Genomic DNA, 16,124 nt, shown 5'->3' with positions numbered 1-16,124 from the left:
GGGCTTATTTCTGTGCCAACTTTATCTGTAGGGTTTATCTTTTGCATTTTGCCTTAAGGAGCTGGTTTTTAATTTGTGGTGTTTTTGTATTTGAAAGTGTAAACCTTCCTTTTTTGTGAGTTACAACAATATATCTACGTCAGGTTTAGTAGTGCAGCTTAATAAAATTCTTGCACAATACTTTATCTTATCAGATATTTCTTTGATTGCAATTTTACCAGACTTTCTGGTCTGTAAGTGTTCCGCCCTAGGTGTCTGCATTCACCTGTAGGCATGTGCATGTAAATTTATGTTCATTTAAAAAAGCAGTTCATTTGCTTTTGAGAACAAGGATGATGGCAAGTGTGTGTGTATGTGTAATGCATAAAAGTAATGATAATAGCAACAGAAAGAAGCCCTTTGCTCCAAAGAGCTCGTTATTGCTGTTCTGCCACGGAAGTCTCAGCAGATGTGGGCAGTATTTAAGCTTTTGCAAAAATTCAATTTATGCGAAGTCCACAGGGGATTTCTTATCCTTACAGGGATTCTGAAGACTTTCTCACAGCCAGTGGGAGAAGTGGAGCTGGGAAGGGGACATTGCATTCTGTTAAGCTACAGTCAGTGGACTTCTGGCCAGTAGAGACAGTGACTGGATCAGCAGAAACTTAACAAACATGAAAGCACTTTATGCAATGTTTTTCTGTGCTATTGGCTTATCTCTGAAGTTGCAGAAGAAAAATCCATCAATTAATTGATAGAAAGAGAAAGAATTAGGTTTCATTCTGGTCTCAGCCAAACGGTGCATTGAGTTCAGCCTCCAGGAGAGGCCAGACAGGAGATCCCTTTATTGACAACTGTTGCTTCAGCTTCTAGTTTATGGTTAACATCTCTGTGTGACGTTTTATTTATTTGGCTTATGAACGCGATGGTTTAATTATACAGCAGTGATTTACATGCAAAGAAGCTGGCAAGAGAAAAATCTCCTCCTGCCCAGCGTTTCAAAAAATGTTTTCCCTGGCTCGAGAGACCGAGTCACTTCTAACCCATGAAGTATATTTCTTTCCTTCCCTCCGTGTGGCTTCTGTACTTAATATATGGAGGAAATGACGGCATGCCCACTCCTGCAAGTCTTTTCCAAGCAGGTGCTGTTCTGTCACATGGAGCCGTACTGCTCTGTGCGTGTAAAGGTTGGGGCCAGGCCTCGTCTGTGTCCTCCTTGCAGACATTATAGAGAATCTGGGGACGTAGACATTAATGTGCCTTCAATAAAAATGTGAAATAAACGGGTTTTCGCAGGAAGTTCGGTAAGTATTGAAGTGGAATTATTTGCAGCTTATGAAAAAGAAAAGTCCTTGAGAAGTTTTAATCGTCCGATCTACAAATGAAGGAGAAAGAAAGCAGCATTCCCTGTGCTGCGGATGTAACGGCACGTGGTCACTGCCCGCCACCTAACAGCAGTTCTTCAATCTTTCCTAGCCCGCAAGACGAAGAAGAAGATAAAAGGCATCCAGCAGGCCACCGCCACGGGCTCCAGGGACGCCGCCGAAGCTGCTGGAAATAAGAGCGTGGTTCCCGCGTCGCTGCCGCAGCTCACACCCACACTGGTGTCGCTGCTGGAGGTGATCGAGCCCGAGGTGCTGTACTCCGGCTACGACAGCACGCTGCCCGACTCCAGCTGGCGCATCCTGTCAACCCTCAACATGCTGGGAGGACGGCAAGTGGTTGCTGCGGTCAAGTGGGCGAAGGCAATACCAGGTGTGTGTTAATTACAGAGCGCAGTCGGGGGGGGGCTTGAACGTCTGTCTTCACGTGTGATGTTCTACAGAGCCCTCAGAGGGAAGGACTGGCCGTACTTGAGCTACACCAGAGCTCGGACTTTTGCAGTGGAGCCTTCCCTTTTATAGGCTGGTGCTGTGGTGCTGGCTTATCTGGGTCTGCATTCAGGTGGTTCTGTTCTCTGACCTGTCACCATGTCTGTAGTTTCTTGTTGACTGGGAATAGGCCTTTGAGCGTTCCAGTTCCGGACAGGAACTCAAGATGTTCATTTTCTCTCAAGCCTTGTAGCTTTGTGATTACATGGGGAATTTGGAAATGTTCTTGCTGTTTGGCTCCTGCCTGAAAACACTTAGCAGTTGCCTTACAGAAGACAGATGCAAAATCACATCCGTGGCCATAACGGGTAGCATCCCATGGTGTCTCTGGGAGGGGCTGGGGCCACAGGAGAGCTGAAGATCTGTTTCTATCTGACAGAACAAAGACAGATGTTTTTCTCCCCTTCTCTTCTAGTCTCTGCCATTACCTGCTTCCAAAACCAAATTGGCAACAGCACTTCCACAGTGTTTTGCATCACTGTGGGACAGCCTGCAGGCTGCTGGCATTCTGAAATAAAACTGACACCACTGGGTTCTGTGTTTGCAATCTCCTCTGGACGGTTCCCCTAAAGAGATGAATCCTTCAGGTTATCACATGCCCTCTGTGAACATAGCGAGCTTCTGCCTAATAATTTTATTAATAGGGGCTATTATTATTATCCTATTTTTACACTTGTTTAAAATTACCCAGACGGTTCTTTGTGGGCATATTTAATTTCTATGTACTTCTGCTAAGTGTCCCCCAGCCCACAGCCTGGCAGTGCAGAATCCTTGAGCTGAGGTTGTCAAGGCAGCCTTTTCCTGAGGAGTTTTTGAGCAAAACTTTTGAGATTTGACCCAGTAAGTTAGAAGTAAGCTTGAAATAATTTGCTTCTGTTTTAGCAGCAGTGAATAGTGGTTAATAGTGATCACTGCAGTCTCCAAAGCCAAAAGCCTGCTTTGAAGCTGTTCAGACCTACCGAGTTTTGCTATTTAATAATCTACTGACTGCTATCCATTTAAACGTCTTCAGGAAGCAGTGCTGTAATGAGCTCTTTAGATGCCAAATGCCTAATGAAATTAAATAAAATCAACTTGAATTCAGACTTTAATAATGATTCATGGTGACACAATGTTTTCTTGTTAGATGTAGGCATGATCCGCTGGAAACTAGCATTGCAAATGAAAAGCTGCCTGCATCTTAAGCCTGTTTAAGGGACCAATTTTCAGATTTTACACATTTCCTCATTATCTTAATTGGCTCTATTCATTCTCCATATTCTTACAAGATTAACTGCCGTCGTTAACTGTTTCTAATGCGATGCATATTTTGTAAGTTCTGTATATGATTCTTGAATAAGATCAAAATTTGAAGTTAGATCATTTATCATCTTGTGGACTGCCTGCAAACATTAGGAAAAACACTGTTAATTACAGAAGGTTGCCAGATGAATGGTAGTGAATATTAGATATTTTTGTCTTGTGATCTATGTTTGACTGATTACCTTCTCCACATAATCCCACACACATATTCTGATGTATTTTTTTTTTAAGTATGACCTTCTGCTTCCTGTCATACCCATCAGCAGATCCATCTGGCACTGTCATAGAATTACAGAGCCACCAAGGTTGGAAATGACCCCCGAGGTCACCCAGTCCAACCATCCACCAAACTTTTCCCACTAAATTCCCTCCCTCAGTACAACATCTGAACCTTTCTTGTACACCTGCAGGGAAATCTCCATCCAGAAAGCAGCTCGCAGCAGTTGCAGAAGGCCAGCACTGTTGGTGGCTGTGCATTTCTGTAGGGAGGTGCTGAGAGCTTTGTACGTGTAGATGTCAGTGTCATCTATTGGATGAGGTTGAAGCGTTACTTTCTGTTAGCCCTGTGGCCTGTGTCTCCCCATCACTTTCTGCCAGGCCCTGGCCTGTTTCTCCACGTCAGGGCAGTCACCCCACGCCGTGCTGAGCGCTCTGCTCGGACCTCTCCTGGTTCAGCTCAGTTCTCCTGCCCAGAAGCTGTAATCTGAGTGCTACGGTTGATTTTTGCATGTGCAAATATTTGAACGTAACCTTGGTAGTTGGAAAATGGTGTTTGCACCCTTTTAAAGTACTTCTATTTCCAACAAGACTTTCACATTTAAAAAAAAAAAAAAAAAAAAAACCTTCATTTTTGTTCTATATTTTTTTTCTGCTACCAAGAATGCAGTCTGAAATACAGAAACGCTTGACTGAGTCAACTAGCAGCAAGCAATCTTGTTGCAGGTACTGTCATTGCAATTACAGAAATCATTACGAAATTCACTTTAAAAAGCAGTAACCTGCATTGGTGGTACAGAGGTTGTACTGACGGGAAGCACAATCTGTTTCAGAGTTCTTTGTGTTCTGGGTTTGTTTTTGAGGTTTCTTTTGCTACCAGCGCAGCCACACCTCACTGCTTTTATTTTTGTGTTGTTAAGGTTTCAGAAACCTACACCTGGATGACCAAATGACCCTTCTGCAGTACTCCTGGATGTTCCTAATGGCTTTTGCTTTAGGATGGAGATCATACAAACAATCAAATGGAAATCTCCTTTGCTTTGCACCAGATCTGATTATTAACGAGTAAGTAAGACTGCATCCTTGTCCAGTTTTACCAGGGGGATGCAAACTGCTGCAGCCCATCCATTCTGCACGGGAGAGGCGAGTAGCTGGGCAGCAAAGGTGCAAGGATCCCAGGTCCCTTTGTTGTTTGCAGCATTGTTTTCCTTCCAGCAGATCGCTTAGTTTTCACCCAGCTTTACTGAAAGAGAAATGTTGTCAGTACTGAGTGCATTTCCATGAAGTTTTGTGGGAGGTGCTCGTACGAAATGTCCCCTGCTGCCACCCTTCCTGCTCCACTCATTGCAGTCATTCATCTCACCAGAGCCGAAGAAGCTGAAGTTAGAAGTAATTGTGAGATGGAGGGAGAAGCGTAGCAAACTGCACAGCGTGCTGTGTGTGGTGTGTAAGAGTAATCTTATCTGTTTAGCTAATTCTTGGTTGGTTAAATGTTTGTATCTGAGCACGGGTAAAATCTGGCTTAAAAGGTCGCAAATGGAAAAACTTATGTTGTATCTTTGTAGTTGTTGAACTTTGTTACCAGTTTTCAAGAGAAAAATGAATTTGCTTCAGTATCGGGGCATCTTTCTTATCCTGAGCATCATCTTCCTTGTGTTTTTCAAAGTGGTGCTGTGTGGTCACCTGTGCTGTGGAGGACTGAAGGAGGGAACTCTGGCAGAGAAGGAGATGGGCAGCGAGCTTGGCTCGAGCTGTGGGGGTCAGAAGTGGCTGCTGCAGATGTGAGCACAGGGCAGTACTTGCCAGGTGCTGCTCTGCCGGTGTGGCTGCAGGTCGGTCCTGCTGTGCCTCTCGGGCTGGGGAGCCCAGGCTGCCTGTCAGCTCTCCTGGGATGCAGTGTGCTGCTGGCCGTGCTCGGCTTCCTTGCTGTGCTGCTCTCCTTGGAGGCTGCTCAGCGATTGCCCTGTGGGGCAGGGTTAGCAGAGCTCCAGGGCACCGCCGCCGCCTCCTGCAGGGTGGTGATGCTAGCAGTGCTGCTGTGTGCTGAGATGTGTTGTCTGTGCTTTGAATGAGTTGCTGAAAATGTGTTATGGGTGTCAATGTTGGAGGTTGCTGGCCTGAGCCATGCGAGATGTGGCTCAGCCACATGTGATGTGATCACTGCGGGTTTGCCATTCTTTTCCTTCATCAAGCGCAACAGTCCATGCAGGACTGTGCAGGGCCGTCCACAGAGCCTAACCAGCACCGGGATTGCACTGACAAGGGTCTGAAAAGCAACGTGAGTGATGAGTTCTGATCATGTCCCGGTTCCACTCTGCAGGCAGTGCTGCCCCTTGGGCACATTTTGAGATAGTGTTCAATATTTTTGTTCCTATCGCACTTCAGTTCCTGTTCTCCCCAGTCTGTTCTCTGCTTAAAAACCAGTGGTGGTTACATTTCCTATGGGACTGGCCATTTACATTTCATAATACTTCTTTTGTTGCCACTTATTTGTCTGAATATTCTTCCCTGTAAATATATATTCAGACCTTCACAAGCTTTAATAATTTCTTCATAGTAATTATTTCTTTTTTTTGGGGGGGCGGGGGGTGCAGATGTGTGCCCCATCTGTGTACTTCTGTTTAAATTATTAGAATATGTCCGTGAAATAAAGAAGTTTCCCCATGGTGGAGTTAATTGAAGTAACTGACGTCACTAATAAACACGATAGCATCTCAACTGCTACATTCAGATATCTCCTGCAGTTCTATCAATGGGTCAAAACCACAGAGCTTGGCAGTGAAGCATGTGCCTGTACTCTAAAAAAGCAAGGGTAATCCTCCTCTACTCAGTATTAATTCTCCAAAGTATTCTGGTTAGCAGTTCCGGTATGTGGACTGTTCATTAAGATGACATTTGTTTTCAATAACATTTGTTGACTAAGAGAACTGCAGTTCCTCCTGACTCCTCCTCTGGTGTGCTTCAGGTTCTCTATAAAACTCTGGTCGTAACTTTTTATGTACTATTCAGCAATAAAACACAGCCACCTTTGAGTTAGCTCTGGCAGCTCCTGAATGGTGCACGAAGACGGTGTGAGCTGCCAGACGTGTGCAGAGCACAGTGCCATGGGCCACAGCAGAGATGTTGTGAGCATCAAGAGAATGGCACACAGACCAGGTCTGCTCGTGCTCTGCTTGATACTGGATTCTACAGGTAGCGTTGTGGCACATGACATTCCCAAAAAGGCACTCTGGAGTTCATTTGGTGATTTTCCTGAGATGCGTTGCTTTGTATTTTTCACCCAGCCTCTCCTTTGCTGCTCCCCAACCTCAGGGTCTGGATTAAGATAGCATTTATTATGTTACGGTGATTTATCGTATATTTAGCCTGCTTCCTGTGTTATGTACATGTACAGCATACATATATGTAAAAAGTTTTTCTACAGGTTGTAGAAAAGCTTGGCAGGTCGATGCTTAGGCTTTAGACCATCACCTGGTTGTTGGAGAGATGTGAGTGCTGCTGGTTCAGTGGTGCTGTGTCACCACAGCACAGTTCTGACCGCCCTCAGTCTGCTCACAGCCTCTGTTTGTGTCACAGTGCTCATGGAGTTACAGGGAGGGATGCTCAGTTGTGCTCACTGCATGCACAGATGGCTTTCGATTGCAACCTGGCTTTAGAATGAAGGTTTTGAAAGTTGAGTCTTAGGATTCGGGCTGTGTTTGCATGCACAGCATCCTAGCTTTTGCTGTTCTTAGGTTTGAGCTCGTCTCCTTTGTCTGTACAGAGCTGACTACCACAGCTCTGCACTGGTGCTGCTGGGACAGAAAGCAAGGAGCTGTTAATTACAGTTTTACAAGCAGTGTTTTATCAGTGCTCTTATTCCCAGAATTTTTTTGGACATTCTTTTGTAACCAGTTCTGTGCAATCCGTATTGTCTGATTTTCGGAAGGCAGCTTTTTGTTTACTGGTTCTATGGACTTGGCAGAGCTGAATGACTCAGCGGTGCTTTTATCGACACGTGTGTGTGTGTACATTAAGTGCAACTTGCATGGGCTGCCATTTGTGCTACTTTTGAGCCTGATGCCCAACTTGTGCTCTGCTTTCTGTTTACCAAAGCAAAAGAAGATGAGATATTACAGAACAGAGATGTGTTTTGAATCAGGCTAGATACACAGTCACTAACGCAGAATCGCTTCAGAGATGATAAACTGCCATTAGTCAGCTGCTTAAATCTCAGCTTCTGTGAAGGCCAGGAGTTGCACAAACGTTGCACTGTTGCACTGTGTGGCCCATTGCACTCTGCCTGGCCAGCTGCCTGCTCTGCTCTCATCAGCTCTTCCTGGGCTTGGGGTACCAGCAGCACTCAGACCTTCCTTTTCCCTGGCTGCCCAGGGCCGGTCCCCATTGGGGCTTTGCTTGAAGGCCCTGCAGTCGGTCGGGTTCTGCTCCTGCTCCCTTGCTGGCAGCTGAGCTGGTTGCATTCCCGCAGGGCGGTGAGGGGCAGAGCTGGGCCCTCTTCCCAGCCCTCCTCCCCACCGCCCCCAGCGGAGTGCAGCTCTCTGTTGGCTCAGCTCTGAGCAGAGGGGCCATGCTGCACTTTCAGTTTTTGGGGACCGCCATTGCCACAGCTTTGGTAGTAACAAAAATCTGCATGGAGATAGAATGGATTCCCAGACTCGGGGTGATGACTGCATCTACAGCAGATGGAAACAAATGACAGGCCAACCCATTTCATAACATTTCTTTCAACCTTCTGCCCAGAAACGGTCATACTTCTACACGAGGAAAACTGCTGAGCCCTGTTGTGGAATGTGTTTGAATTACCCAATTGCAATGCTGTTCGATGCCCTTTGACACAACCCAGAGGGCTCAGCAGAAGTTCTTCCAAGCAGCCGGACGACGCACACCGGCAGCCCCGTGTCAGGTGCTCTGAGCAGCTGCCTGCAGCACGGCGCCCTGCGCAGACCCAGAGCGTGCGAGGTGAGCGCGTGGCTTCAGCTGCCAGCAGGGCGCCCTGCTGGATGCAGGGCTGTGCAGCTCCAGGAGCCCCGGCTGCCCGGTGCTGCAGCCAGCAGCCCTGCCGTGCCTCAGAAGGAACGGGTCGTGTTTGCATTTGGAAAAGGTGGGGTTTCTGGACTTGTGCCTTACGTGGTTTTTAGCAGATCTAAATAGCTTGTATTTCTTGCTCTTATTCTTAGGATTTTCTCTTATTCTTAGGATGTTGCACCTCAAGGAAGGTGCGTGTGCTTTGTGTTGGCTGAGGGTTTCCTACGCTGCTTCCCAGCAGCGCAGTTACGTTTCTGTTGCAGGCATTGGCTCTCGGAGGGCAGAAAAAGGAGAACTGAAAGATGCTAGCAGCTCCAGAGGAAATGGAGCCATTTCATAACCAAATCCTTCTCTTATACTGGGATTCAATTTCATTTCTTTGTTGAGATTCTAATATTGAATAGAAAATATTTTGGAAGAGGTAACACTGAGTTTCAGTGTTATTCTCCTGATGCTGCAGCTTGGGGCCTCTGCTTCCATGTGGTGACTGAGGCACTCACCCTAGGGGAGTTCCCTGGAGAAAACTGAAGGCTCTTTTGCTGTAAGCCAAGTGCTGACATCTGCCACCCCACTGGTCCTGAGGGAAGGATGGAGAAACTTAGATTTGGAACTTGAAGACGCCATTTAACTAATTGTTGTCTTTACTTCTCAGGCAGAGAATGAATCTACCCTGTATGTATGAACAATGCAAACATATGCTGATGGTTGCCCGCGAGCTGTCACGGCTTCAAGTCTCATATGAAGAGTATCTCTGCATGAAAACATTGCTTCTCCTCTCTACAAGTAGGTAAACATTTAAACACCTGTGTGAGCAATGCGAGCTTACCTTGTCAGTGCCATGCAGTGTGTGCAGCGTGGCACGGTGTGAGGTGTCTGATCACAAATAGCTCTCGCAGTGCTCAGTTTGCTGCAGGGGGTTACTGAGGAGTTCTGCTCAGCAGGTATGGGATGTTTGTGCCATGGCAGTGCAGACTGCATGCAGACCTTTGCAGCTCCAGCAGAGCCCTAAGCCACAGACTGGCTGAGCAGGTAGCACCCAAAGAAGTGGCCGAAGCTCTGATTTAAGCCCCAAAAATATTTAAAAAAAAAATCAGAGAGCAAGGTCTGATCCAGTGAAATTATTTCCTCCCAAAAAAAGTGACTGAACTCTCCTAGAAGTTATTGCCAAATGCAACTGCTGCTTTCTGCATTTGCATCTAGAAAATATGTAGTGGATTTATGATAGATATTGTAAGGTAGATGTACATAATATACTACATGGTGGCTTTATGTGTCTTTCAATGAGATGAACTGTAATTGGAACAACTCACAACTTAATCATGTTGTTTTCTGTATTGCATGGAAGGTCAAAGGATAGCACCAAAACAGTCCTTTTCTGGACTACATACAACAATGCTAACATGAAGCATTGTGTAAATGATCTTACAGTGTAATTTCTGCTCTGTATTATTATTCCTTTCTACCTAATGATTTTTTTTCTCTCTTCACACACTGTTGTTGTAACTCCCTGACAAGCTTCAGTTTTAACCCTGGCTCAGTGCAGTGCAGACTGAGAATAGCTGGGGAGATGCAGCAGGGATGTGCATGTGCACAAGGGGAGGTGTGAGCAGTGGAGCCAGCCCTGTTCTCAGCCCTTCAGGGGTCCCCAGGCCAGCCGTCCCATGTGCAGAGGTGCTCCTGAAAAGAAATCATCACTGCCACAGCTCCACACTGCTGCGGTTTGTAAAGGCTGCAAACTTTGCTCAAATGGGAGATTTGAATCTAAAACCTCTCCTGAAAATTCCTGACGTGTTTTGGGCGGAAGGGAGGCCAACTTTCCTACAGGATCTGGAAATTTCCTGATGGGAATTTCCATGCCAGGAGTGGGAAGGAGACGGCCTCAGTAGAATTGAGCCCATTCACGAGCGATGTGTGACAGGCGCGAGCCCGCAGAATCCTTCTTTGTTGTCCCTCCCTGAAAGACAATACGCTCTCACATTGCTCTTGGAGCCCGCCTGCTGTGTAAGTGGTACGCTGTGGCACTTCTGAGAGCTGAAGGGCTGAAATGTGCATCGTTTTGTTCATCTGTGGCTTCACAACTAAAATTCCCGGGGTCTTTTCTAAGAGAAGAGGAAGAAGAGGGGGGAAGCGGAGCCCCGGGGGCCAGAGCACCCATTGCACATGGCTGTCACACACAGACCTTCTCCTTACACACGATGGGCACGGCTGAAGGCAGCATCACAATGCCATCTCCTGCATGGGCCAGGCAGGTTGTGGCACCGCAGGTCCCCGAAGGGGCTGTGTCGTGGGGGCCTCCTTTCACCCTGACCTCTTTTCCTTTCTGTCTGCTCTGTCTGTGCTCCATCCCCCTGTAGTTCTTGTCATTTGCTTCAGTGCAGGGACAAAAGGCTGCACCTCATGGGTAGGGCCACGTGTGTCCATCTGCCTGCTGCACCACACTTGGCCTTGGGAAGGGCCTTCCTACCAGCTGCGCGGGGTGCCGGCCCCCCTCCATCCTCATCCCTCCTTGTTCCTGGGTTGCCTGTAGTTGTGTGTGATCTTCTCTTGGCCAGCAGCCCTGTGCTGTTTGTTGAACCAGTTGTCTGTCTCAGCTTCCTCTCCTCTTCCTTCTCTCTCAGCTCTCGTTTCTTTTCGTAATTGAAAATTGTGTCCTTCTAGTTGTTTTTGCATAACTCATGTAAGATTGCCCAACTAATAGCACAGTTCATAGATGTATAACCTAGATGTGTGTCGCGTTCCAGTTCCTAAGGAAGGCCTGAAGAGCCAGACTTTGTTTGAAGAAATTCGCATGACATACATAAAAGAGCTGGGAAAGGCCATCGTGAAAAGAGAAGGGAACTCGAGCCAGAACTGGCAGCGGTTCTATCAGCTGACGAAGCTGTTGGACTCTATGCACGATGTAAGTCCTGAAGGGCGCCGGGATGTGGCTGTGCACTGCTCTGCCCTCAGCTTCACTTTGGGGCCGAGTGCTGTGGGCTGGGAGGTGGTATGCGATGTCTATGAAGGACCAGGTGGAAGAGATGAGCTTTCTGCTCTCAGAGCACCTTTCCAATGGACTCTGTGGCAGTTAGATCTTTAATTAAAGTGTATTTCAGTCTCTGGTTTTTAAAAATGATGTTGCTTTGAAACTGAGGAACTGTGACCCCGAATGCGCGGAGCTGCCAGGCTGTGGCTCAGCCGGACAGGGCGAGGGAGATTGCAAGACCTCAGTTTTCCTTTCCCTGTTAGTTTACCTGGAAAGATTTTATTTAGATTATCCGTGTTCCTGTGATTTGTATGCTAAGGTTAGAGCTGATGCGGCGTGCCTTCGGTGTCTGTGGAGAGCTGGCACCATCTCCTCCTAGATCTGCGTGAGGATGGCGTGGATGGGAGCGGCGGTGAGGCTGAGCTGAGGGCGGCAGATCAGGGCTCAGCAGGGACGGCTGGGGAAGCGGCGCTGCTGTGAGCAGCGGTGTGAAAGTTTCTCTCTGCTTTGTCCCCCGTAGGTGGTTGAAAATCTTCTGAGCTTTTGCTTCCAGACGTTTTTGGATAAATCCATGAGTATTGAGTTCCCAGAAATGTTGGCAGAAATCATCAGCAACCAGATACCAAAATACTCAAATGGAAATATAAAGAAGCTCTTATTTCATCAGAAGTGACTGCCTTAATACAAAAGGGTTGCCTTAAGAAAACGTCAAATGATAGCTTTTTTCTTTTTTTCTTTTCTTTTTCTTTTTTTTTTTTTTTTTTTTTTGTAAAGACAGAACCTACCAGACTTGTTCATTTTGTCCTTGCAGCGGTGTTTCTTTTGTAATTATGCACTACATGTGGTTTACAGAGGGCCAAGATTTAGGCGATAGAAGCAGCGGATTCCTCACATTTAATACGTGACTGGGGAGAAAGGAAAGAAGAATACATTTTGCTTGCCAGAAATTGTACTTCTCCCCCTGTGCGACACCAATGGATGCATCAAAACCACCGGTGACAAGATCTGAGGCTGTGTTACGAACATTCTGCTAATTAATTTCTGCAGTCGGCTGGAAACAATTTTATTTTTTAGTAATGCGTTTTGGATTTTCTTTTTTTTTTTTTAAAGTTAAGGTAGCATTTTGGTTTATGCATGTAACCTGAAGAAAGTTTACAAGTGTATATCAGAAAAGGGAAGTTGTGCCTTTTATAGCTATTACTGTCTGGTTTTAGCAATTTCCTTTCACTTTATATACCGTGAACGAGGCTTGTTCATTTTTTCTTACATAATTTTTTTGTAATACTTCAAGATGCCTATTGTACAGCTGGTTTTTTAAGGCGGGGCAGCTCGTAGCTTTCCTAAATGACCTCTAGATGTTCATCCTTGAGTATATTCGTGTGGAAATGGGTTGGGTTTTCTAACCTGATAGCTTTCAACTGTCAAGGCGACCGTAAAATTTGGCATTTTTTAAGGGCCAGGGTGGGTGGGAGAACACTCTCAAATCTAATTTCAGTAGATGTGAAATGAAACAAATACTTTTGGTATAATGTACAAAAGCGTTGGATATGCAGATTCATAGAGAATTAACACAGTCCTAACTGGATGTAAACGAGCAGGTTATTTTATATATTATAAAAACAAAAAGCCTGATTTTTGCATATAATGCAACAGCCATAACTACGAGAGTCATGGGCTGCGTTGATGCCAAGAAGATCAGTCCTGACCGCCCATCAGGAAACCTTCAGGAAAATATGCATAGCTTCAGAAAAGTTTACTTCTGCGCGGAGGAACTCGCGCCTTCCGCGCCCCGAACCCGGCGCCGCGCAGGACCCGCGGGAGGGCGGCCGTGGGGCAGAGCAGAGGCCGCCCCCCTCTGCGCCCGGCGCTTCGGCTCCGCTCTTCTGTGCCGCTGGGCTCCGGGTGCGCGGCCCCGGGGCGACGTCGGAGATGTTGGCTCCGCTGGCGCCGCCCGCACCTCGCACGCAGCGGCCGCAACCCGCGCGGCGCCGCCGCCTCTCGCCTCTGCTTCGCCCTTCTCCTCCGGAGCAGGAGAGCTCCGCTGCCGGCTTCGTGGTCCCGCAGGTGTAACGTCCGCCCTTGTCTGTGTACGGCTGCGTCCCTTCCTATCGAGTGACTAGCGTGCCATAAATCTGCCATAGGTCTCGTGAATCTCTCCTCGTTGCCATGGGTAGCTGTATTTTGAGACGTTTAGAAGCTGTAGTAGCCTTTTCTACCTGCACCTTAACGATTTTCTGTGTCTCGAAATTGAAATATTTACCAAGCCACTCTAAAATTTGATTTGTACTGAAAGTGGCCCGATTATTTGTGTAATAGCGACGAGAAAAATCATCTGGGAAGATACAAAACCTAATATATTTTTGTATTTAGTTATAGTTTCCAGTATGTATAATCGGTATATTCGCTGATCTGAGAAAAGAAGGGAAGGGCTACTGCAGCTTTAAAAGCAATTTATTAATGACTGTAAAATAGCTTGTATAGTGTATAATAAGGATGATTTTTAGATGACAGATTGCTTTATCATGATACATGTAATTATATTTTTTGTAGGGGTCACGGATGTGCTGAATGGTAACCCGTGCCAGCCGTGCTTTGTCTGGAGGTAGTGCTGAAGGCACTGACATTCAGCATCCAAAGAAGTACTCTGTCAGAAAGAAACAAAAAACAAACCTGTGTTCAGTGGCTGTTTCTAAGGTTGAATTTGCATTTCTCCAATCACTGTGTCAGAGCGCAAGTCGGACCTTGGGCGGAACGCTCCCCTCCGCGCCTCCGCCTGAGCGGATGGGCTCCCTTCGTAGACAGCCGCGCGCCGCAGCGAGAGCAGCTGGAAACATTGGGCAATAATATGCATCAGGTACCAGCAATATGTAAATACAGAGCGTAGGTTGTTCACAACACACCGGTTCCTTTCTGCCGTTCAGCAGAAGCTCGTTTCCGAGCGAGATAGGAAACTCGATTTTTCATCCTTTCTTAAACCTTTTTGAATGTTATACCTATGAAAGAAAAAGATGCTATATTAAGTACTTTGGAGTAAAATATCATCTTTAATAAAAAACGAAAGTTCTTCTCCTCTCTTTGAATGATCTGTACAAAACACGTACATTTTAGGGCAGTTTTAGGTGCCCTTCAGCGCTTGGGGGCGGCTCTGGGCCCCTCAGCCCTGGGGATGCGCGCTGCGGCGCTGCGCCCTGGCAGAGCTCTGCTGGAGATCCACCATTGCAGCTCTGTGTGCAGGCGGTGCGTGCAGCCCTTCTGCAGAGTTGGCGTGCGCAGACGCTGCTTCTGCTCTCTTTCGGTCTGGTTTTTTTGGCCTTTGCTTTTTTTTCTTTTTTCTTCTTTCTCTGGTTTATTTCCCCCTCCTCCCCCCAGCAGAGAATTAACTACAGTGAATGTGAACAAATCGTTGTCGTCGCGAGAGAGGCGGTAACTGAGGAGAGGAAAGGAGAGGAGAGGCTGCCGCCCCTCTGCTCCGTGTGCCTGCAGGTTCCTTTCGGTTCGCGAGCGTAAGGAAAGAAGGCAGCTGTGGTGTTCGGAGGTGGCATCCACGCTGCACGCGCTGTTGAGTTTGAAGCGTCACGGTTACAAACGCGTCGTGTTTGGTGAGCAGTGAGGAGTACGTGTGGTGTGTGTCATAGTCCTGTAGCACTGGGCAGTATCTGCACTCTGGGTAAAGCAGGGAGAATGGCGACTTGTGTCCCTTCAGTGCCTTATCACGGTGCGTGCGTCCGCGCGGGGCGTCGCGCTCGGGGCTGCACGGGGCGACAGGAGCGGCCTTAAGGAGGGCAGCGGGGATGCGCCGGGGGCCGGTGCCGTGTTGGGCTTCAAAACGCCCTTGCCCTTTTTGCTACGACAGGTCAGGAATAGGAGGAAGTGCCTGGGTGAGGGTCAGCCCGCTCCCGCTCCGTAGCGCTGGGCGAGGGCTGGGGCCGCGGCTCTGGGGGAGCGCCGTCGGCGTGCTGCGGCCCGGCACCGCGCAGACCCTGCGGCTGCTTTCGGTGTCACATAGGAACCAAACGCTGGGGGAAGGAGCGGAGCCGCTCCCGAGGATGGGAGGCGTGGGTGCTGGGGAGGCTGAGCGCGAAACACCCCGCCTCCACCAAGCGCGGGACAGCTGCGTCGGCCGTGTGTCAGTACTCTATTTTGTATATTCAAAGAAAGATATATAACGGGGACAAATCCTATATCGTACCGGTGTATGGCATTATTACAAAAAAAAAAAAAAATCATTATTTTTATCACAGTAATTTTAAACAGCATAAAAAAATAAAATTAAACCAGTGACTCCTGTTTAAAAATGAAAGTTGTAGTTTTTTATTCATGCTGAATAATTCTGTAGTAACAAGTCTGTAGTTTTCACCGACTCAGTGAAATGTTGGACTGTAAAAGCTTGTGTGGAATTGTTGAGCATTTATTTTTTCATTTAAATTTGCTGTTCTGGTAATACAAAGCCACACATCTGTACAGAAGTTGCAGTAAATGTGAGCCATTTACAGCAATGCCGAGTAATGGACAGAAACCATACAATAAAATTCTGCTTTTTTCATTAAATGGCTCCAAAATGCCTCTGTGGAATTGTCGCCGTGTTCCTGGGTGGGTTCCCTCACGTTGTCACTGCGCTCCTCACACGCACACAGTATTTATAGGAAAGCTGATTGCTGCTGCAGTTCAGTTCCCAAGTGAGAGAATTTCTGCTAATTGCGTTCGGAGGAGCGTTTTAATTGGAAATCATGGCTTGCATTTTCCAGTCCTCGCCACTGAGGTTCTAA

At 47.1% G+C, this 16,124-nt stretch overlaps 1 protein-coding gene across 3 annotated transcripts in view; it reads left to right on the top strand.

Annotated features, from left to right (window-relative positions):
* Window positions 1–15,906, top strand: part of NR3C1 (nuclear receptor subfamily 3 group C member 1) — a 55,084-nt gene extending 39,178 nt beyond the window's left edge. Inside the window, exons 5-10 of one of the 3 annotated variants that reach the window (XR_008208250.1) lie at window positions 1,456–1,734; window positions 4,289–4,433; window positions 9,046–9,176; window positions 11,135–11,292; window positions 11,879–13,424; window positions 13,909–15,906. Coding sequence is in view for 1 of the 3 variants with exons in the window: in XM_052689556.1 (XP_052545516.1) it covers window positions 1,456–1,734; window positions 4,289–4,433; window positions 9,046–9,176; window positions 11,135–11,292; window positions 11,879–12,031 (866 nt within the window). In the remaining 2 variants the exon portion in view is untranslated. Of the gene's footprint in view, window positions 1–1,455; window positions 1,735–4,288; window positions 4,434–9,045; window positions 9,177–11,134; window positions 11,293–11,878 lie in introns of all 3 variants that reach the window. The other 2 variants (XR_008208249.1, XM_052689556.1) reach the window with 2 other exon arrangements.
* Window positions 15,907–16,124: the final 218 nt, after the last annotated feature.

This window comes from Tympanuchus pallidicinctus, unplaced genomic scaffold (assembly GCF_026119805.1).
Source record: "Tympanuchus pallidicinctus isolate F22 unplaced genomic scaffold, pur_lepc_1.0 scaffold25, whole genome shotgun sequence".
Classification (NCBI taxonomy): Eukaryota; Metazoa; Chordata; class Aves; order Galliformes; family Phasianidae; genus Tympanuchus; species Tympanuchus pallidicinctus.
The sequence above is the reverse complement of the archived record's forward strand: the minus strand, read 5'-3'. Positions and strand labels throughout refer to the sequence as shown.